This window comes from Carcharhinus amblyrhynchos, chromosome 1 (genome assembly GCF_965287045.1).
Source record: "Carcharhinus amblyrhynchos chromosome 1, sCarAmb.v2.hapA, whole genome shotgun sequence".
NCBI classification, from domain to species: domain Eukaryota; kingdom Metazoa; phylum Chordata; class Chondrichthyes; order Carcharhiniformes; family Carcharhinidae; genus Carcharhinus; species Carcharhinus amblyrhynchos.
The window spans coordinates 50355756-50380231 of record NC_137324.1 but is presented as its reverse complement, the minus strand read 5'-3'; the positions used below and the strand labels follow the sequence as shown (position 1 = coordinate 50380231).

At 41.1% G+C, this 24476-nt stretch overlaps 1 protein-coding gene across 1 annotated transcript in view; it reads right to left on the bottom strand.

Annotated features, from left to right (window-relative positions):
* Window positions 1–1519: 1519 nt before the first annotated feature.
* The window catches only part of nars1 (asparaginyl-tRNA synthetase 1), a 47987-nt gene continuing 25030 nt past the window's right edge, over window positions 1520–24476 (bottom strand). The window contains exons 8-15 of the mRNA XM_080182230.1: window positions 24136–24222; window positions 19993–20214; window positions 18945–19144; window positions 12112–12247; window positions 11756–11869; window positions 9816–9947; window positions 3551–3682; window positions 1520–1943 (exon numbers count right to left, since the gene is read on the bottom strand). Coding sequence (XP_080038356.1) covers window positions 1812–1943; window positions 3551–3682; window positions 9816–9947; window positions 11756–11869; window positions 12112–12247; window positions 18945–19144; window positions 19993–20214; window positions 24136–24222 — 1155 coding nt within the window. The 3' untranslated portion in view covers window positions 1520–1811. The remainder of the gene's footprint in view (window positions 1944–3550; window positions 3683–9815; window positions 9948–11755; window positions 11870–12111; window positions 12248–18944; window positions 19145–19992; window positions 20215–24135; window positions 24223–24476) is intronic.

Genomic DNA, 24476 nt, shown 5'->3' with positions numbered 1-24476 from the left:
GAAACATAGAAAATAGGTGTTGTAGGCCATGTGGCCCTGCAAGCCTGCACCACTATTCAATATGTTCCAAGTCTCTCAATTTTCATCAAATGCATCTGTGGCTCCACCTTTGCCAGCCCTTTTGGTTACCAGCTCTCAGGTTGGATAGCTTCCTCAATTTTTGTTCAGGCAAGATAGTGTCTTGTTACCTTATTAGATTTTTTAAAAAATAAGTAACAATGAGTCGAATGCAGAGAATATTGTCTGCATGGATTTCAGGAAGGCATTTGACATGGACCCACATGAGGTGACAGGACAAGTGGACAAGGTGCTCAAGTAAGTATATGAAATACTTTCCTTTAGTGACCAAGCTAAATTAGAAAAAGCAGGGATGTAATGATGGATCTGTATAAAACACTGGAGAGGCCACAGGTGGAGTTGTGTGTACAGCTCTGGTCATCACAATACAGGAAGAACATAATTTCTCTTTAGAGAATGCAGAGATTTAAAAGAATGTTGCAGCTATTCATAGAATCATGAACCCTACAGTGCAGAAAGAGGCCCTTCGGCCCATCGAGTCTGCACCAAACAAATCCCACCCAGGCCATACCCCCATATACCTACATATTATACCCACTAATCCCTCTAATCGACACATCCGTGGATACTAAGGAGCAATTTCTTAGCACGGCCAATCAACCTAACCCGCACATCTTTGGACTGTGGGAGGAAACCAGAGTACCTGGAGGAAACCCATGCAGACACTAGGAGAATGTGCAAAGTCCACACAGACAGTAACCTGAGCCGGGAATGGAACCCAGGACCCTGGAGCTGCGGAGCAGCAGCGCTAACCACTGTGCTACCATGCTGCCCATTAGTGTTCGTTTTCCTAAGAACAAAATAGGGTAAGTGGTAACCTAATTAACATGCACAAGAATTATGTGGGTCCAGAAAAGGTAGATAGGAGAGACTTGTTTTCCCTAGCTGAGGATGCGTTACCAGGAGGCAAAGATTTAAGGTGATTGGTAGAAGGATCAGAGGGGGAAAAACGTTTTCACCCTCAGTGATGGGCTTTTGGAATTCACTGCTTAAGTTATCATTGAGGCTGAAACACTCGATTCATCGAAATACCTGCGTCGTAAGTGCTGTAACCTGCAAAATTATGGACAAGGTGTTGGAAAGTGGGATTAAAATGAACAGCTAGTTCCTTTTCTTTCCCTTCAGCCAATGCACACATGATGGACAGAATGGCCCCTTTCTGCATCATAATATTTTGATGGTTCTATGGTTATCAATTAGTTTATCACAGTAGCTAGACCAGGCTCTCTCTGAATGACTCTGATGAAATGCTAATATATATATATAACATGCTGAAATGGGGGACAACTTTCAGAATGCTGTAAACAAATCAAGTTTAGGAGACTGAAGCAAAAAACCATTCTTTATCTACCACGATCAATCATTATTAGTAATTAACTGGACATATTTTGCAGGGTTGAACTTGGTGAGGAGAGGTCACAGAAAAATAAAAGCAATAGAATATTTTTCAGGATGATTTATTGTTGCGGTGGATTTGAAAATTATGATTACAAGCATTCCAAAAATTATAACTAACAAGACTCACTGGTGGTAAAGTTATACCATTTTCCAGTATTTAAGCAGTTTTTAAAATATAGATATCCAAAATCAGGGAACAGCTGAGATTATCTGCCCGAAATAATAGCCTGTGCTCTCAGATGCTGATGGATCAGCTGAACATTTAGCAGTTTTTCATTTTTGCAACAGTAAAACACATTAAAATTATTTTATTCCAGTGTTGCACCAAACAGACGTTATGGTTTACAACGTTGAACAAAGCGTGGATACAGACATACATCACGAATATGATGTCTGTTGAGAAGCCATGTTAAGAATCGTTCCAGACCCAGACCATAACCACCATGAGGACAACTGCCATATTTACGCTAGGAGGAATAAGAATACAATGTAAAGCATGTAGATGGAAATGCAAAAGAAGTCAACAAAACAGGTATCTAGTCAGGATATTAATTCAAGAAGCCACAAAGCTCTGCTAGTTAGAATATTGAAACACGTACACTGAAGAACAGTATTCACACTTTTTTATTATTGATTTCATTAATTTAGTTAAAATATTTTAATGAGTATAGTTCACAAAATTGCTCAAGATCAGGTTAATCTTCCCAAATCAGGTGGTGATAAGTTCAAGTCCCATTAGGAGGTTTAAATTATTAATCCAGACTGATACGTCACTATAGGGCATTATCAGAGTTACCATCTTTTAAACGAAACATTAAAGTGAGAACCAGTCCACTTAGTTAAAGAGATATAAAAGATCCCCGGTACTTTTCAAAGAACAGCAGAGTTCTCCCAGATACCGAGACAATATTTACACCTCATTTATCACGAGCAAAACATAATGGGATCATCTTAAAAGTTAGTGGGAATGTGCCAATAATTTATATATACATAATATCTTACAGCTCCAATGACTGCCTTGATATGTTTTGGAACGCTCGAAGAATGTGACAAGATCCAATTTGAAAATGTTAGTTAATTTTCCTGTTAATTTAAAAAGACTTGGAAGGAGATGGGTTAAAACAAAAAAGGCTGAATCTAAGTTTAAAGGATTGCAAAAGGTACACTCTTTCATCTTTAGCCTTACTGCTCTTATGTTGCAGGATTTGAAAAAAATGCCCAGGTGTCCAGCATTTATTATTGTCCAGCGACCAGTTCCAGAAATGCACTGTCTGACTGCTGATTGATGACAGACACAGGCGGGCAGTAGTGTCTCCTCAACCATCAATGGTATGGTGCAGAAAAAAGCTTATGCACATTTATTGCCTTATCACAATATCTTAAAGTCCTTAGATGAATTAAGTTGAGCAAGACTCATGGATGGCCTTTCCATCTGTTGTCAGTTGAGGTCCTTAAGTGACAATTAATGCAAAACAAATCCCATCAAGTCTTTACATTTACACATGCATTTCCCAGTAGGTGGGAAGGGGCCAGATTGAAGTGCCTGAATGGCACTTCAGAATTCCCCCAGAAAAGAATCCACATCAGGACAAAAGGGAAAATTGACAAAAAAAATGAATTTAACAAAACCACTGAAATTAGGAAGATTAACTTTTAGGGCAAAAATTCAATGTTAGAAAAATGTAGAAACTAAAAATGTAGAAACTAAAAATGAAGAATTTATATAAATTATAAGAATAAATTTAGAATTAGAATATCACAACAATAATTTATTGAAGTTAATGAATAATTATAGTTACACCAACAAATTATTTTAATCTCACTTTGGTAAAAGAATTGCTGGCAAGTTTTGGTTTGGCAGTCAGTGCAGAAGAATGCATTTTTGGCTGAGAGCGATATACTTATGGTACGCTGCTAACCTAAACAGGCCAAGGGGTTCTCAGGCTCTGCATTAAGCGATATTGGGAGATTACATTAAGTACTATTTTCACATAACTACACATGCCCTAAAATCTTCCTGTGAAGGGAAAAGACTCTGAACATCATGGATAAATAATTGAATGAATAAACTTACCTGGTCAGTGTACCAGTAATATGGAGTAGAATCAATACCTTCACGCTTGTAACCGTCCAACAGTTCCTCGCTGTCCCAGATACGCATTGACCCTCCCACAATCTCACCAACATTGGGCATCAGAACATCAACCTTGCAAATTAAAAGGGAAGATATTTGATCTTAGCACAGAGTTTTAAAATTGAAAGAGTAGATTACATTTGATAAGAGACACTCTCACCGCTGCCCCTCGACATTCAGTGGTGTTACCATCAGTGAATCCCCTGTCAACATCCTTGTGGTTACCATTGACCAAAAACTCAACTAGATTCACCTCAAACATAGTGGCTACAACAGCATGTCAGAGGCTAGGAATACTGCGGTGAGCAACTCACCTCCAGATTGTCCACCATCTACAAGGCACAAGTCAGGAGTATGGTGGAATACTGTCCATGGGTTCAAAAATGTCAGGTCACGTTTGACTAATTCGGTGGAATTCTTTGAGAACATTACATGTGTAGCAGAAAATGATGAACCTATAAATGTGGTATATCTAGATTTCCAGAAGGCATTTGACAAGACGCCGCACCAAAGGCTGCTGCATAAGATAAGAGTGCACAGTGTTATCTGTAATGTATTAGCATGGATAGAGGATTGGTTAACTAACAGAAAGCAAAACGTGGGGGTAAAAGGGTGTTTTTCTGGTTGGCGATCAGTGACTAGTGGTGTGTCTCAGGGATCAGTGTTGGGACCACAATGGTTTACAATTTACATGGATGATCTGGAGTTGGGGACCAAGTCTAGTGTGTCAAAATTCACAGATGACACCAAGATGGGTGGAAGAACAAAGTGTGCAGAAGACGCTGAAAGGCTGCAAAGGAATATAGATAGTCTAAGTGAGCAGGCAAGGGTCTGACAGATGGAGTACAATGTTGGTAAATGTGAGGTCATCCATTTTGATAGGAATAACAGCAAAATGGACTATTATTTAAATGGCAAAAAATTGCAGCACGCTGCTGTGCAGAAGGACCTGACTATCCTTGTGCATGAATCACAAATAAATCACCTGTTTTGCAGGTGCAGCAGATAACTAAGGCGGCAAATGGAATTTTGTCTTTTATTACTAGAGGGATAGAACTTAAAAGAGGTTATATTGCAGCTGTATAAGGTGCTGGTGAAGCCACACCTGGAGAACTATGGACAGTTTTGGTCTCCTTACTTGAGAAGAGATATACTGGCACTGAAGGCAGTGCAGAGGAGATTCACTGATTCCTGAGTTGACAGGGTTGGCTTATGAGGAGAGACTGAGTAGGCCGAGGCTATACTCATTGGAATTCAGAAGAATGAGGGGAGATGTTATAGAAACATAAAAGATTATGAAGGGAATAGATAAAATAAAAGCAGTGAAGTTGTTTCCACTGGCAGGTGAAACTAGAACTAGGGGGCATGGCCTCAAAATAAGGAGCAGATTTAGGACTGATTTGAGAAGAAACTTCTTCACCCAAAGGGTTGTGAATCTGTGGAATTCCCTGCCCAGTGAAGCAGTTGAGGCTACCTCACTGAATGTTTTTAAGGCAAGAATAGATAGATTTTTGAATTGTAAAGGAATTAAGGGTTATGGTGAGCAGGCAGGTAAGTGGAGCTCAGTCCATGAAAAGATCAGCCATGACCTTATTGAATGGCAGAGCAGGCTCGATGGGCTAGATGGCCTACTCCCGTTCCTAGTTCTTATGTTCTTGCCTGGATGGGTGCAGCTCCAAAAACAAGAAACTTGAAACCATCGAGCAGAAAGTAGCCCGCTTGATTGGCACTACATCTCCAAACATTCAATCCCTCCACCATCGACGCTCAATAGAAAGAGTGAGTACTATCTGCAAGATGCATTGAAACAATTCACCAAAAATCCTTGGACAGAGCACTTTCCAACTCACGACCACTTCCATCTAGAAGGACAAGGACAACGGATACATGGGAACACCACCACCTGCAAGTTCCCCTCCAAGTCATTCACCATCCTGACTTGGAAATATATCACCATTTTTTTCACATTCGCTGGGTCAAAATCCTGGAATTCCCTCCCTAACAGCATTGAGGGACAACTCAAAGAACATGGATGGCAGTGATTCAAGGCAGCAGCTCACCATCATCTTCTCAAGGGCAACTAGGGATGGGCAATAAATGCTGGCCAGCCAGTGACACCCATATCCCACGAATGAATAAGAAAAGTAAAATATTTGTTCATGGGATGTGGATGTTGCTGACAATTTATTGCCCTTTTATTAATTTCCCTTGAGAAGACAGTGGTGAGCTATATTCTTCAACCACTACAGGCCGTAGTGGTGCTAAGAAGGTAGTTCCAGGATTTTGACCAGCAACAATGAAGGAAATGACAATATAGTTCCAAGTCAAGATAGTGTGATTTGAAGGGGAACTGGCAGATGGTGGAGTTCCCATGCATCTGCTGCCTTTTCTTTCTAGGTTCAGAGGTCACAAATTTGGAAGATACTATCAAAAGATCCATGGCAAATTTCTACAATGCGTGTTACAGATGATAGACAACTGTAGCTGCTGCGTGGTGGTAGCAGAGGGAGTGAATGGGGTGGTGGGTCAATCAAGATTGCTACTTTCTCTTAAATGGAGTTGAGCCTCGAACTGTTGGGAGTCGCTGGACTTGTCCAGGCAAGTGAGAATATTCCATCACTCCCTTGACTTGTGCGTTTGGATGGTGGATGAGCTTTAGGGAGTCAGAAGATGAGGTATTTACCATTGAATTCCCAAACTCTGATCTGTTCTTATACTGTCAGTAACTGTGTGGTTAATCCAGTTAAGTTTCTCATCCACGGCAACAGATGTTGAAGGAGGGGAAATCAGCAATGATAATACTGTGAGCATCAAGGGGAGATAGCTGAATTCTCTGTTGTTGGACACAGCAATTGTTTGGCACTTATGCATCATGAATGTTATTGCCACTTGACAGCCAAAGCCTAAATGTTGTCCAGGTCTTGATGCTTCAGTATCTGAGGCATTACAAATAGGACAGAATATCCCCACTTCTGACATTCGTGAACCAGGCCATTAGTGAACCAAAAAAGAGGTTTTTACAACAGTCGATAATAGTTGTCATTACTTAGAACAGCTCTACATTCCAGATTTATTAATTGAATTCAATTTCCAGCTCCTGTGTTGGGATTTAAATCTGCGCATGCAAAACATTAGCCTGGGCCTCTGGATTAGCAGTCAAGTGATATCATCAACACCTCTTCTTTCCTGATTCTGTTGACATACAATAAGTGGTATACAGTGACATCTGCTGGACAGTGTTCACGTAAGCAGTTGATAAGAACAGATCAATTTCATAACATAAGAAATAGGAGCAGGAGTAGGCCATCTAGCCCTTCGAGCCTGCCCCGCCATTCAATAAGATCATGGCTGATCTGTCGTGGCTCAGTTCCACATTCCCGCCCTCTCCCCATAACCCTTAATCCCCTCTCTTATCAAAAACCCATCAAACCGCGTCTTAAAAATATTTAGCGAGGCAGCCTCCACCACTTCAACGGGCAGAGAATTCCAGAGATTCACCACCCTGAGTGAAGAAGTTCCTCCTCAAATCCATTCTAAACCGCCCACCCTTTATCTTGAGGCTGTGCCCCCTTGTCCTACTGTCCTTTCTGAGTGGGAAGAGTCTCTCCACCTCTATCCTATCCATCCCATTCATCATCTTATATGTCTCAATGAGATCTCCCCTCATTCTTCTAAACTCTAACGAGTACAAGCCTAGTTTATTCAGCCTCTCCTCATAGCTCAACCCCCTCAACTCCGGTATCAGCCTAGTAAACCTCCTCTGCACTCCCTCCAAGGCCAAAATATCCTTGCGTAAGTGCGGCGACCAAAACTGCACACAGTACTCCAGCTGCAGCCTCACCAATGCCCTGTACAGCTGCAGCAAGACCTCCCTACTTTTATATTCAATCCCCCTTGCTATGAAGGCCAGCATCCCATTCGCCTTCCTGACCACCTGCTGCACCTGCAGTCTGGGATTTTGCGACTCATGCACAAGGACCCCGAGGTCCCTCTGCACCGTCGCCTGCTGCAGTTTTTCGCCATGTAAGTAATAGTCCTTCCTACCAAAGTGGACCACCTCGCACTTGCCAACATTAAATTCCATTTGCCAGTTCCTGGCCCATTCGCCCAGCCTATCTAGATCCTTCTGCAGACTCTCCACACCCTCCGCGCAATTTGCCGTTCCACCAATCTTGGTGTCATCAGCAAATTTCGACACCATACACTCGGTTCCCTCCTCCAGATCATCTATATAAATGGTAAATAGCTGAGGCCCCAGCACCGACCCCTGGGGCACTCCACTAGTCACCAACCGCCAATCCGAATAGCACCCATTAACCCCCACTCTCTGCCTCCTATTTGACAACCAATCCACTATCCACACTAACACCCTACCCCCAACTCCATGCCCCCTTACCTTCTGCAATAACCTCTTGTGAGGTACCTTGTCAAACGCCTTCTGAAAATCAAGAAAGACCACATCCACCGGCTCTCCTCTATCCACCGCCCTAGACACATCCTCGTAGAACTCCAATAAATTTGTCAGACACGACTTCCCCTTAACAAAACCGTGCTGCGTCTGCTCTATCAAGCAATTCCCCTCAAGATGCCTCGCTATTTCCTCCTTGATGACGGATTCTAACGTTTTACCTACAACAGACAAACTAACCGGCCTATAATTCGCTGCCTTTTGCCTGCCACGCTTCTTAAACAACGGCGTAACATTAGCTGTTTTCCAATCTTCCGGCACTTCCCCGGAATCCAACGACGTTTGGTAAATAACCACCAAGGCATCCACTATCACCTCCGCCATTTCTTTCAGAACCCTCAGATGCATTCCATCCGGTCCTGGGGACTTGTCCACAATCAGTCCCTCCAGTCTGTTGAGCACCGCCTCCCTAGTAACAATAATGTCATTGAGACCCTCTAGTCCTACCACCTTTCCATCGCTAACACCCGGCAATCATTCACGTCTTCCTCTGTGAAGACCGAAACAAAAAAGTTATTCAAGACCGCAGCCATTTCCCCATCCCCTACCACTAAGTCCCCCCTCTCATCCTCTAAGGGTCCAACATTCACCCTAGCCAGCCTCTTCCTTTTTATATATTTATAAAAACTCTTGCTATCCTTTTTTATATTAAGCGCTAGCCCAGCTTCATAGTTTCTCCTACCCTTCTTTATCAACTTCTTTGTCAATCTTTGTTGACATTTAAACCTCTCCCAATCCTCTTCTCGCCCACTACTCTTAGCTACTCTAAACGCCTCCACTTTTAACGTAACACTTTCCTTCACCTCCTTCATTATCCACGGCTTATTACCTCTCCTCCTACAGTCCTTTTTATATCTCAACTGCTACGTCCACACTGTATCGTTTCAAATAGGAAGATCTGTCACTAGCTTAAGTGAACAAAAGAAAGCTAACATCACTTGGAACAAATGTCTTCATGAGGGGGAAATGAAAAAGTGCACATTAAAAACTAAGGAAATTAAATTGCATCCTTATTAAAAATATCACCAATGCGTTCAAACATTCATTTAACAGTTCCCACATCCTCTCCACCACTTTGTAATGTAATCAAGATCTGTTGCTATATCAGCATGTCTGCCACTGAAATTCTTGTTGGTTCTTTATCACCCCTATACTCCATCATGCCAAAGCTCTCCACACAAGAGATTAAAGTGGCTCATTTAAAACTTCCACAGCAACTCACATTCACTCTTCAGAGCCATCCTTGTATACTCATTCCGATGCCTCAAATTAGAGATTTTCATCCTTGTTTTGAAATCTTTCAGTCCTTGCTTTGTACATCATTGAAAACTCCTTCAGCCCTCCCTAAATTCTCCACTCTTATTTTGGCCTGCTGTGCATTCCATTTTCTCTTTATCTCACTACTGGTGACCAGGCTTTCAAACAGCCCAGCCCCACGATCTGGAACTCCTGTTCCGAAATTCTCAGCCTCTCCATCTTCCATAAAACACCCCCCCCCGACAATTCTGCTTCTTGAGTTTTCTTCTAGATTTTTCATACATTTTTGTGAAGCACTGAACTATTTCTTCAGTCTGAATACACTTCAAAATATTTCATTATTGCTTATCAAATTACTGAAACGAGATCAAAAATATAGTTGCTCCTTCAGATACACATGTAATCAAGCAATTTTCAAATTGGCTTTAAATACAGATCCATGGTCATTTCATATCAACGCAAAATCTAAAGTGCTCTCACAGATTCAGTTAGCCGGCGATCCTCTGGGCAGCGCTGCATGTAAAATGATTTGATCTCGGCAGGAAAACGACACAGGAGTATAGGTTCATTGATAGCATCAGTCATCAGTCTTTCTGGAGCCTCTGGGATATCCTGTGAAAGAAAGTCATAAAGTATTCAGTTCATACAAAGTAAGGATATGGTTCTATTGAAACAACTTGAATATTTTGATAGGTATACATAAGTGTTAGAACATTATTCTACAGGGCTCAATGAACATTGGAAGCCACTTACATTTCAGGAAGACCAAAATGGGCTTTAGAATCAGTGAGATCAGCAAGATTACTGTGAACCACACAACTAAAGTACAAATTTTGAAATCAAAAAAAAAGCTCCATCTGTCCATAGGCCACATACCTTTTAAAAATAATTTAATCTTAAAGTATGGGTCAGGGAAATAGTTACTGCCTTTTGCCAGAGTCATTCACAATGTGGAATGTAATGTAAGCTGAACTGAGCTGACAGGTTCCCTTCCCCAATGACTGTGAACCAACTGGGTTTTTAACTGCAATATAGGTGCTTGGACGACCAATTCTTGATGCTAGCTGACATTATCAAATTTTATTGAGTTCAGTTTTGCAATTTGTTATTGTGGGTTTTGAATCCTTTGGGAAGGGAGGTTGGCAGGGGAGATCAGTCAGCTTTTGCTCTCTGTTACTATCCAAAACTCAAAGGAAAATGCACCCACAAGGATGAGTTTGTGCTCAGCTGTAATCTCTCCCAAAGGTTATTGACATTTATAATATATAATCTGCACTACTACTCTCTTCACTCTAGCCTGGCAGAAGATGCCACTTTCCATGTGAAATAAAATTGTAACACAAACATTACTTCAGGAGTCTAGAAGTTAATGGCCTCAAAAAACACCAATATTCTGGATCCTGAATTCCCCTCTGTTCCATGTGTGGTTGATTATAATCTGATAAATTACAAATCTGGGTACTCAGTTAACAAAATAAATGTTTACAGCAGCAATGTGGAGGAATGTATTGAATTTAGCACCTAGTTGAAAAATATCCAACAGGGAACCATTTTTGTGAGCCATTCAGCAAAGCCAAGATTTAAGCACACATTTTCAATATAAAATGTACAGAATGTTTAGCCAGGGCACAGAACAAAAGGAGTAGGGACATCTTGGTACAACTTTGTAAAACATTGGTTAGGCCACAGATGGAACATGATATGCAGTTCTGATCACCACACTATCAGAAGGACATGATTGCACTGGGGAGGTTGCAAAGGAGATTCACCAGGATATTGGCTGGGCTGGAAAATTTCAGCAAAGAGGAGAGACTGGATAGGCTAAGGTTGTTTTCCCTGGAGCAGAGGAAACCGAGGGGAGATCTGTAAGAGGTGTACAAAATTATGAGGGGCATAGATAAGGAAGATCAGAAGAATTTTCCCCCATGGTAGAGCTGTCTAAGACCAGAGGGCATAGGTTAAAGGTGAGGAGCAAATGGCTTAATGGGTAATCTGATGAAAGAATTTTCACCCAGAGTTGGAATTTTGGAAAGCGCTGCCTGAGATGGTAGAAGCAGATACTCGTGCAACATTTAAGAAGCCCCTGGATGCACTTAAATCACCAAGGCATTGCAGGCAATGGACCAAGTGCTGGTAAATGGGATTAGTATAGATTGTTATTTGATGGTCAACATAGACATAGTGGGCCAAAGGCCTGTTTCTGTGCTGGAGGACTCTATATGTAAAACAGAAAAAAGAAATGCAATTTCAAGCAGAAGCTACCAAATTCACACTATAAGGACCCAAAATGTAGCAACTGTTTTCAGATAAGGATTCCAAAACACTAGAACAGTGTTTCAATGTGTTATTGTCTGAACATCTCCACCCTGTACAGCATTCACCCACTTGAAAAATTGTCAAATGCCAGAGAAAAAAATTACTTCTCCAAATTCATAGAAAGTGCCATCATCTTTTTTAATGTCGTGTGCTTTCAGCCACTCGATGGCATCTGTGTAGTTCATTCTTTTGAAAGGCCGTTGAGGTGGCTTGAAATCCTAATTTTAAAAAAAATGAATAAAAGTATTAAAAGAGTTTTCAAAATGAACTGAACATTATTTCAGTTAGTCTAAAGTATTTTCCAGACACATTAAACCGTAAACATAAACCAGTCAATTTTGAAAAATAAAGTTAATGTGTACTTTTTTTGAAAGCTTACTACTTTTACTCAGTATAAAACTGCTTCGAATGCAGTTGTATAGGGAAATTGCAACTTAAAATATAACAAATGTTTACTTACTGGGTTCAGTTCATGCACAAGATCCCCATAAGGTGACTTCAGGATACGTTCAACCACATCACAGACAAGGCTTTCCAAACGGTTGAGAAGTTCGTCAAAAGTAATGAATGGACATTCTGCCTCAACGTGAGAGTACCTTGTAATTTTAACAAAAAAAGCCCATTTGTAATCAATTCCCCTGTATTTCTACTTCTCCCAACTGCTAAAATGTTTATCTGGTGAATATATGTTTGGTTAGCCAGGCAATGTTATGGCTATTATGGGCTGATTTGGGGAAGGATCTTTGTCTGAGAAAGCACAGCTCAGATGCAGTTAAACTTTATTCTTTGGCCCTGAGGACAATGTCCTTAGGCTGAGCCGACTGGTTTCCACTGGAGAATTTACCTTTCAATTGGCTTTAACTTCTATTTTACTCGTGCTCCTTGGTGCCACACATGACCAAATTAAGCCTCAAGCTCAAGGGCTGTTATATGACTATGCATCTATGTTTGGCCCAAGACCATAGTAAGATATCATTAAATAGTGCTCACTGAAGATTTAGAAAAGCTGAACAAGCATATGGGATCTGGCATGTTTTTAGACTGCATACACTTCTCCAAAAGAGTCAGCCATTAGTCAGATTCTACATTTGGAAAATTTCCAATTGTAATGCCACATCTTCAACACGCTAGGTAAATGTGTTCAATGGTGTAGCCTGGAACCAAACCAATGGATGCGTGATTTTTATAAACATTATTGTTGGATACTAATCATATTATTCTCACTACATTCTTACTTTGAGGGTCTAATCGTAAAGGATTCAACATCAATCTCTTAAAGGGCAAAATGTTACATAGGCAATGTTGATTTGTGGTGAAATAATTTTCACAGTGGGGTCAGACAATATTGCTAAGTGTGCAGAAACATGGTAGAAATATTTATGTCATTTTTATCTTTCACTCATGCCAGTGGGAGAGAGATTGGAGCTGGAGTGAATTCAGAGCTCAGTGGAAATTCAGTGCCAAGGGGAAACAGGTGCTCATCTTTGGGAGCAGTGGACCTGCGAGGGAGACTTGAGGGCAAGTGAGAGCGAGAAGGAAATCGAACTGTGCCATCACTGCCAGCAGGTAAGCGATTAGCTGGTGACTTGTAAGTAGTTTTTTCTTTTTTCTCTCGGCATTGTCGTTGTTGTTGTACACTACAATAGTGTTTCTGTTTAACTTTTGTAGTTTATATTTGTAAGGGTTATATTCGGTAGTAACGAGGAGCAGGAAAGAAGGGCCCTAGAGAATTGGATATTATCAGAAACAAAACATCTTTCAAAAATTTGATAAAGGGGTAAGACAGGACAGAAGAGCTCCAGCCTATGGTTTGCTCCTCTTGCTCCATGTGGCAGGCTGGGGACAGTTCCAGTTCCCTGGGTCACCATGTCTGCAGGAAGTGCCTCCAGCTCCTGGAAGATTGAGTTTGAGGCTGGAGCAGCTGCTGGAGACACAATGGAGTATCCGCAAGTCACAGAGTATCCTGGATAGCACATATAGAGAGGTGGTCACACCATAGGCTCAGACTCCGCAGACAGGAAGGAAATCGATGATTACCAGACAGAGCAGGAGAGATAGGCAGGTAGTGCAGGAATCTCCTGTGGCCATTCCCATGCTAAACAGATATACTGCTTTGGATACTGTTGCAGGGAATGACCTCTCTGGGGAAAACAACAGCAGCCAAACTCATTGCACCACGGTTGGTTCTGCTACAGAGAGGGGGGTAAAAAGTGTGCCAGTGCAACAGTTATTGCGGATTCAATTGTAAGGGGAATAGACAGGCATTTCTGTGGCTGCAAATGATATCAGGATGGTTTATAGCCTCCCTGGTGCTAGGGTCAAGGGAGTCTTGGAGCGGGTACAGGGCATTCTGGAGGGGACGGTGAACAGCCAGTAATTGTGGTACACAGCGATACAAATTACGTGGGTAAAAAAAGGATGAGGTCCTAAAAGCAGGGAGCTAGGAAGAAAGTTAAGAAATCAAAGGTAGTGATTCCAGGATTACTACCGGTGCCACGTGCTAGTCAGAGTAGAAATGACAGGATATATCAGATGAATACGTGGCTGAAGAGATGGTGTCGGGGGAGGGTTTCAAATTCTGGGGCATTGGTACTAGTTCTGGGGAAGATGGGAGCAGTACAAATTGGACAGGTTATGGCAGGACTGGGACTGCCGTCCTGGGGCTCTGTTTGCTACAGCAGTTAGGGAGAATTTAAACTAATATGCAGAGGGATGGGAATCTATGTAAGGAGTCAGAGAAAGAGGGAGCAAGGAAAATAACAAAAGATAGAAAAGAGAATAAGAAAAGTGACAGGCAGAGAAACCAAGGATAAAGTTCAAACAGAGCAATAGAGAAAAATATTAGGAGCAAGGCAAACAATGGTCTTTTTCTGCATGGAGGTCAGTCACCAGTGGAGTGCCCCAGGGATCTGTTCTGGGACCCTTGCTGTTAGTAATTTTCATAAATGACCTGGATGAGGAAATGGAGGGATGGGTTGGTAAGTTTGCTGATGACACGAAGGATATTTTGGCCTTGGAGGGAGTGCAGAGGAGGTTTACTAGGCTGATACCGGAGTTGAGGGGGTTGAGCTATGAGGAGAGGCTGAATAAACTGGGCTTGTACTCGTTAGAGTTTAGAAGAATGAGGGGAGATCTCATTGAGACATATGAGATGATGAATGGGATGGATAGGATAGAGGTGGAAAGGCTCTTCCCACTCAGAAAGGACAGTAGGACTAGGGGGCACAGCCTCAAGATAAAGGGGGGGCGGTTTAGAACGGAGTTGAGGAGGAACTTCTTCACTCAAAGGGTGGTGAATCTCTGGAATTCTCTGCCCGTTGAAGTGGTGGAGGCTGCCTCACTCAATATTTTTAAGACGCGGGTTGATGGGTTTTTGATAAGCGAGGGGATTAAGGGTTATGGGGAGAGGGCGGGAATGTGGAACTGAGCCACGACAGATCAGCCATGATCTTATTGAATGGCGGGGCAGGCTCGAAGGGCTGGATGGCCTACTCCTGCTCCTATTTCTTATGTTCTTATGTTTGGTGGTGTTGTAGATAGTTTGGAGGGATGTCAGAGGTTGCAGCATGACATAGATAGGATGCAAGGCTAGGCGGAAAAGTGGCAGATGGACTTCAACCTGGATAAATGTGTAGTGGTCCATTTTGGCAGGTCAAACAGGATGAAGGAGTATAATATCAAGGGTAAGACTCTTAGCAGTGTAGAGGATCAGAAGGACCATGGGGTCCGGGGTCCATAGGATTTTTAAATCGGCCTCGATGTGGTTGAGAAGGTGTATGGTGTACTGGCTTTCAATCGAAGGATTGAGTTTAGGAGTCAGAAGATAATGTTGCAGCTTTATAAGACCCTAGTCAGACCTCTCTTGGAATACTGTGCTCAGTTCTGGTCACCTCATTACAGGAGGGATGTGGAAGCAATTGAAAGGGTGCAGAGGAGATTTACAAGGATGTTGCCTGGATTGGGTGGCATGCCTTATGAGGATAGGTTGAGGGAGCTTGGTCTTTTCTCCTTAGAGAGAGATGAAGGATGAGAGGTGACCTGATGGAAGTGTATAAGATGTTGACAGGTAGATTCTCAGGCTTTTTCCAAGGGCTGGAAAGGGTGCTACAAAAGGATACAGGTTTAAAGTGCTGGGAAGTAGGTACAGAGGAGATATCAGGGGTAAGTTTTTCACTCAGGAGGGTGGTGGGTGAATGGATCAGCTGCCGTCGGTGGTTGTGGAGGCAAATTCGATAGGGTGTTTCAAAAGACTTCTGGATGACTACATGGAACTTAATAGAATTGAGGGATGTCAGTAAACCTAGTAGGTATGGATATGATTGGCACAACTTGTGGGCCGAAGGGCCTGTTTGTGCTGTAGTTTTTCTATGTTCAAACAATGTGAAAAAGACCAGCTTAAAGGCTCTGTGCCTTAATGCGTGGAGCATTTGCAAAAATGAACTGATCATGCAAACAGATGTAAACGGGTACAATGTAATTGGGATTGCAGAGACATGGCTGCAGGGTGACCAGGGGTGGGAATTGAATGTCCCAGGGTATTCAATATTTAGGACAGGCATAAAGAAAGAGGTGATGGAATGACACCGCTGGTTAAAGAGGAAATTAACACAATAGTGAGAAAGGATGTCAGCTCTGACAATGTGGAAGTCTGTATAAATAGAACTGAGAAACACCAGTGGGCAAAAAAACATTAGTGGATGCCATACATAGACCTGCAAATTGCAGTGGAATGGAATTAGACACTAAATTAGAGATGTATGTGATAAGGGAATATCGGTGATTATGAGTGATTTTAATTTGCACATTGATTGGGCAAATCAAATTAGCCACAATGCTGTAAAGGAGGAATTCCTGGGGTGTTTACAGGATGGTTTACTTGACGAATGCGTGGAGGAACCAACTAGAGAGCAAGTCATCTTAAACTGAATACTATGTAATAAGGAGGAAATCATTGCCAACCTAGCTGTATGTGACCCATTGGGGACGAGGGATTATAACATAGCATTTTTATTATCAAGATGGAGAGTGAAATTGTTGATTCGGAGACTAGGGTGCTGAATCTTAATAAAGGGAACTATGAGAATATGAGGCATGAGTTGGCCTCGATAGATTGGGGAGTGTGACTTAAAGGGATGGCAGTGGACAGACAATGGCAAACAGTCAAGGAACACATGGGGGAACTGCAGCACAAAAGCAAAATGGGTAACAGGGCCAATCCATCGCTTACAAAGGAAAATAGAGAGTTTCCAATCTAAGGAAGAAGCATACAGATTGACCAAGAGAAATAATAGGACTGAATATTGGAAGCAGCTTAGAATTCAGCAAAGGACCAAGAGACTGATTAAGAAGGGGAAAATGCATTATGAAAGTAAGTTTGCAAGGAACATAAAGACTGACACTAAGAGTTTCTATAATACATGAAGAAAAAAAGGTTGGTGAAGACAAATGCAAGTCCCCTACATACAGAAACAGAGGAATGTATATTAGGGGACAAATAAATAGCCGAGCAACTGAATACATACTTGATTCTGTCTTCGCAAAAGGGGACACATCAAATGCCATAAATGTTGGAGAATGCAAGATGTAGTGAGAGGCAAGAATAGGGAGATCGATATTCGTAGAGAAATGGTTCTGGGAAAATTGATGTGATTGATAATCTACATCCTAGAGTATTTAAGGAAGAGCCTCTAGAAATAGTGGATTCCGTGGTGGTCATCATCCAGGATTCTATAGACTCTGGAACACTCCCTGCAGATTGGAAGATAGCGAATGTCACTCCAATATTCAAAAAGGGAAAGAGAAAACAGGAAATTGTAGACCAGTAAGCTTAACATGGTTAGTGGAGAAAATTCGAAAATCCATTATGAAGGTCTTTATGGCAGAGCATTTAGAAAGCAGAGGCAGAATCAGACAGAGTCAACATGGATTTATGATGGGGAAAGCATGCTTGACAAATCTGTTGGAATTCTTTGAAAATGTGCAACTAGTAGAGTTGACAAAGGAGAACCAGTCAATGTGATATATTTGGACTTTTAGAAAGCATTTGACAAAATCAAGTGCAAGATGAGATGGATAGAAAACTGATTGGCAGAGAGGAAATAAAGAGTAGGAATTAATGGGTGCTTTTCAAATTGGCAGGCAATTGGAGTGGAGTTGGGGGGGGGGGGGCGGCGCGTGGGGGAGGTGAGGTGCCACAGGGATCGGTGCTGGGATCCTAGCTATTCGCTATTAATGATTTGGATGAGGGAACAAAATGTAATATCTTAAAGTTTGCAGATGATACCAAGTTGGGTGGGAGGGTGAATTGTGATGAAGATGCACAGATCCTTTAGAATGATCTGGACAAGTTGGGTGAATAGGCTAATCAATGGCAGATGCAGTGTAATTTGGATAAATGTGAGGTTATTCACTTTGGAAGCAAAAACAAAATGACAGATATACTATCTGAATGGCTGTAAATTGAGAGAGGGGAGTGTACAGCGAGACCTGGGTGTCCTTGTACACCAGTCACTAAAGGTAAGCAGGTGGTAAAGAAGGCAAATGGCATGTTGGCCTTCATTGTGAGAGGTTAATTCAGGAGCAGGGATATGTTGTTGCAATTATACAGGGCCTTGATGAGACCACACCAAGAGTATTGTGTGTAGTTTCTGAGGATGGATGTTCTTGCTCTCGAGGGAGTGCAGCAAACATTTACCAGGCTGATTCCCAGTATGGAGGGACTGATGTACAGAAAGAGATTGACCAGGTTAGGTTTGTTTTCACTGGAGTTCAGATGAACGATGGGGGGGGATCTCATAGTGACTTATAAAACTCTAACAGGACTAGACAGGGTAGATGCTGGGAGGATATTCCCAATGGTAGGAGAGTTCAGAACTAGAGGTCACAGTCTGAGAATTCAGGGTAGACCATTTAGGAAAGTGGTGAGATTGTGGAATTCATTATCACACAAAGTAATTGATGCCAAAACACTGAACCTATTCAGCAGGCAACTGGATATAGCATTTGGGGCGAATGGGATCGAAGGTTATGGGGAAAAAGCAGAATTAAGCTATAGAGTTGGACGATCAGCCATGAACGTAATGAATGGCAGAGCAAGCTCTAAGGGCCAAAGAGCCTCCTCCTATCTTCTATGTTTCTATGTTTATACAGCAGCCAGAAATTTCAGTAGTTTCATTTTCTAGCTCCAACTTCACATAAATTGTCCATGCGTAACTCTACTGGGTTTTACACCCCACAGCCTCTAGCTTAAAATCAATGTTAGCTTGTTTATACAGAGAGAAAAAAAGTACTAACTCTGCCAGGTGTCTGCGTGTCCTAGACTGTTCAGCACGGTAGGACTGAGCAATACAAAAAACATCTCCAAGTGAAGGGATGCAAGTCTCCAAATAAAGTTGAGAAGACTGTGTCAGGAAAGCTTCTTCACCAAAATAATTCAATTTAAATAGTGTAGAACCTCCCTCAACCTGTGTCTGGACCAGGGTAGGTGGTGTAACCTGCAATAAATATGAAGTTTTTCAAAATCTTTAATACATCGAGTTAAGCAAACATCACCATCCCCCACGTGCTAGCTCATTAATCACAAATCAGAGGAGTGTGAATTATAAGGGAACGTGAAACTTGTATTGGAAGATTCTTTTTGCGATGGCTTGTAGATCTAGACAGTAAGCTCTCTCTAGAATTTTTAGATAAATAAAGCATAATGGCTTGAAAATTTACATATTGACTAAGTTGGTTTTCTTTTATCATTGTTTCTTTTCTTTCCACTCTACACATCCAAATATGGTGCGATCCGATGCGAATCTGTCATATGTAATTACCCAGAGTAAATCCACAAACTGAGTCAATTAGAGAAAAACTTAATGAGATGGTTTCCTCTTATCAACTGATAATTGAGGTAGGTAGACGTGATGCAATAAGAAAATTAAGGGGGCAGTACAGAATGAAAATAAGGGAAACAAAATAATACAAAAAGAAAACTTAAGCTAACATATAAATTTTCAAGCCCATCTAATTTCTCAAATTAACATTCAAGACAATGTTATTCTTTGGATTGTCACATTAAATAATTTGTGATCACACAATAATCATTTCTGCTTTATGACAAACACATACCTTACTTCTTGCTCTAAAATATTGTAATTAAGGAGTAAATCACACTTTGTTCTGCTTTCGTTAATCACTTTCCATGGAGTTTCTTCACAATAAAGCTCTGAACCCCATGAACATGCTACCAGAAGAGTGACAAGATATTTCAGCATCTTAATGCAATATGATTAATTTCATTCTTACACCCTTTAAACTACTAGAAATGAAACATGGAAGGAATAATAGAAAAACATACTTCAAAGTAGCCATTGTCAAAGAAGTGGTCCCTAAAGCACTGCACCACAGCAGAGCGTACTTTGAAGATTTTGGACAGGTTCTCTCCTCTGAGCATCATGTGACGGTTGTTGAGCTGCACATCTACATCAGATTCTTCATTGAGCAAGTTATCTGCACCTCCTGCTGGAGCCAAACCAACCAGTTCCCAGTAATCACAAATCAACTCATGCCCTCCAGGAGCCTGGAAAAGAGAAGTGAAATCAAGCACGTCAAATGGATAGAAGTATTAAATACTGATGATATAAAATTCTCCATTACATTGCCAAGATGTTAACTCCAACTTGCAGAAAGGTTAATGAAGTAAAGTAAGTATTTGCTTTTCAGGACATCCCAAAACACTGGGAGTATATATTGTGCAAACACCAGGTGAAGATCCAGTTTACAGAGATTAATGAAATAAAATGGAGTATTTATGTTTTAAGGACAGCCTAAAGCACTTTGCAAAGAGTGGTGGAGTAAGTTACAGGCTTTCTCCAAACTTCTGTGCCCACGCCACTGCAAGTGAGAATGGAGAATTTAGCATTCCAGCCAAGACTTCATTCTCTTTAGCAGCACCAGAGAATCCAAGCCATGAATAAGGATGGAGATTTTTGGTGTACATGTTTGATTATATTTTTTAATAAAAAGTACTAAATGGCAACATTTCTTTTCCATCCTTTTTGTGGCACATTCTGAAGCTGGGGATATTTCCACAAGTTTGACTTATCTTCCCCATAACATTCAAGTATTCTACTAAAATTCCACTCGCTTTTTGGATTTTTCTTTTGTATTTAATTTTTCACTTGAAGTGATGTGTTTTTGGACCTCAATCTCTTTTGGGCTTCCACTGTTGCTTGATTTTTGGCATTTAAGAAATTGTTCCAATTTATCTTTCTTTGGTACAAAATGGATGAGTTCAGTTACTGTGTCAAAACTAATCTGCTAGAGTTTTGCCACTTAATTAATCTTTATGATTAAAGTCTCTTTGTAAACGAATGTATCTGTCTACAGTATTCACTTTGGCACCAATCTTTGCTTCATCAGCACACTTGAACACATGGATCAATATGGCATAACCCAAGTCTAATAAATATTGTGAACAGTTGAGGGTCCCACACAGACTAGTGGGATAACACTTGTAATTTTCTTCCAATTTGAGCATAAATCCATGATCTCTGTTCTCCATCCCCAAACTAATCTCCTAACCAGGCCAATAACTTACTGTGAATTTTGATTTATAGTCCCTTCAGGTAATAGCCTCTGATGTGAACCTCATTGAGCGTATCCAGGAAATCCATACAAACTACGGCCATAGCCATGCCCACTTACGACTTCAGTTACTTCCTTAAAACGTATAAATTTGGTTCATTAAGCTTAACAATTTAAAAAATTCTGAGTTGCTCTCTCAATTCATTTCAATCACTTGGTACTTCATTATAGATTTCAGTAGCTTTGGCACATCAAATGTTAGATTGAATTAAAATCTCACACCTTTCTTAAATAATGTTATATTTTCAATTTTCCAGCCTAAAAGGGAGAATTTCTGATTCCAAGCAGCTTTGCAAGATTATGGTTAAAATATTTGCAATTTTTCACAGAATACTACAGTGCAGAAGAGGCCCTTCAGCCCATTGAGTCTGCACCAACACATGAAAGGTTCTGACCTGCCCACCTAATCCCACTTGCCAATACTTGGCCCTTAGCCTTGAATGTTATGGTATGCCAAGTACTCATCCAGGTACTTTTTAAAGGATGTGAGGCATCCCGCCTCCACCACCCTCCAAGGCAGTGCATTCCAGACCGTCACCACCCTCTAAGTAAAAAAGTTTTTCCTCAAATCCCCCTAAACCTCCCACCCTTCACTTTTGTGACCCCTCGTAACTGACCCTTCAACTAAGGGGAACAGCTGCTCCCCATCTATCCTGTCCATTCCCCTCAATCTTGAGCACCTCAATCAGGTCCCCCCTCTGTCTTCTCCGCAACAGAGGAAACAACCCAAACCTATCCAACCTCTCTTTATAACTTAAGTGTTCCATCACAGGCAACATCCTGGTAAATCTCCTCTGCAATCCCTCCAGTGTGACCAGAACTACACACCATATTCCAGCTGTGGCCTTACCAAAGTTTTATACAACTCCATCATGATCTCTTTGCTTTTGTAATCTATATCCCAGTGGGCCATATGCCTTTTTCACCACCCTATTAACTGCCTTTCTGCCTTCAGAGATCTATGGACAAACAAGCTAAGGTCCCTTTGTTCTTTGGAGTTTCCCAGTGTCAGACCTTTCAAAGTATACTTCCTTGTCAAATTACTCTTTCAAACAAATACATGAATAGGATGGGAATGGAGGGATATAGTCCCCAGAAGGGTAGATGGTTTTACTTCACTCGGGCAGCGCAAGCATGGAGGGTCAAAGGGCCTGTTCCTGTGCTGTAATTTTCTTTGTTCTTAATGTACTTCACCTCACACTTTTCAGGGTTAATTTCTACCTCCCACTTATCTGCCTCTGCAACCATACGTCTCTAAAATCCTTGGGGGGAACTCATCAGTTCCAGGGAATTTTTCAGTTGGTTGGCTCAATTGTTTGGAGGGCTGGTTTATTACGCAAATGATGGCTCTGCTGAGGTTAGTCATGAAGGCTGCCTTCTTAAGCTTGCCCCTCATCTGAGGTGTGGGGATCCTCATGTTAAATTACCACCAGTCAGCTCTCCATCTCAAAGGGACAGCAGCCACCTGGGACTTTGGTGACTTTATCTTTTACTTTGCTGTCATTATTTTTTCCTCGCTTTTTTTGCTTCTATAATAAATTATTCTTGAATATCATGCATATCATCCTCTTCTGCTATTGCTTTGCAGTTGTCTGCACAATTAGTCTCCAAGTCTGCCATTTCCTTATTTTCATGTGAAATATTACCCGCACTGATTTTTAAAGGACCCACATTTAATTTAATTGTAAAACTGTGTTGATCATGTTACCTAGAAAGATTCTTTCCTTTGATGGGCTATGGTGGTATAACGGTGACAGAGAAGCACTTCATTTTTAAAAATTCATTCGTGGGATGTGGGCATTGCTGGCTGGGCCACTATTTATTGCCCATCCCTAACTGTGTTTGAACTGAGTGGCTTGCAAGCATATTACTGTGGACCTCGAGTCATAAACCAGGTAATTAGGGCGATTTTCTTCCTTAAAGAGGTTTTACAACAATTGTTTCATGGTCATCATAAGGCTCTTAATTCCAGATACTTTTCTTGAATTTAAATTTCCTGCTATGGTTGATTTGAACTTTGGACCGCAGGGCATTACCCTGGGTCTCTGAAATACAAGTGTAATGACAATACCACTACACCATGCCTCCCTCTACTGGGAAACCCAAATGCTCTGGGAACAAACATTCAAATCCCACCATGGCAGCAGGTGGAACTTACATACAACATCAGGAACATACTACCCGAGTGTGAGATGGAGGCAGGTTCAACTGAAAAATTTAAAAGGGAGTTAGACGTATACCTAAAAAGGTAAAGTGTGCATTGTTATGGGGAGATGATGGCAGAATGGCATGAAGTGAATAACTCATTCAGAGAACTGGTACAGCATGATGAACTAAACAACCTCCTTCCTCCCGTGACATTTCTGTGATTCTTTTCCCCTTTTTATAGCTCTTAACATTTTTTGGCTTCCAACCTCTCGGATTTTTGCACTTGTGACTACATTTTCCTTTAACTTTGTTATCTCTCACTTCTGTTGCAGGACACTGTGTAAAGTCCATGCTGGTGAAACACTCATTACATAAAATGGAGGATTTGTACATTGTGGTCCATTAAGTGCAATATTTCTTTAGTTTGCAGGTAAGACAACATATGCATAAATGTTTTGAAGTCCATTTTTTCTCCATAATTCACTTCACATCATTTCTCTTCGGTACTTTCCTTTCCCAATTTATTCTATTAATATTTGAAGGATAATAAATTTACTGAAATGCACCCTTTGAGTTGCTTAAAATGGAGCAAGTCCTTGCACAGGAAACCTGAAACAAATATTTTTTGGAAATAAGCTTTGGTTTAGCAAGCAGACTAATTTGCCCATTACATTTTAACATCCCTATTTAATGAAAATATCTTTACCATCTTGCCTTCTGGCACAACTTTCAAGGTTCCATAAACTGCAATGGAGCTCTCTGTCGATAGTACAAGTCCATTGTAGCACTGACACTGAAGGGGAAAGAAAAAATATCAGATTCAAGTATACATATAGTAAAACATGAATTTACAATTGTTCCAGGAATTTGAGTTTAAGAAATGAGATGGGTATAGCTTAAGATTATAAGTGGATTTACAATTCATTTCAACCACAACACAGCAGAAGTCTGCATTATGCAAACAATGCTTTCAGTACTAAATTCTCAAGGCAGCAGCAGTAAAACTCTAGACCACTACCCTCTGGTGTGTGATTCCCTCACTTTAAA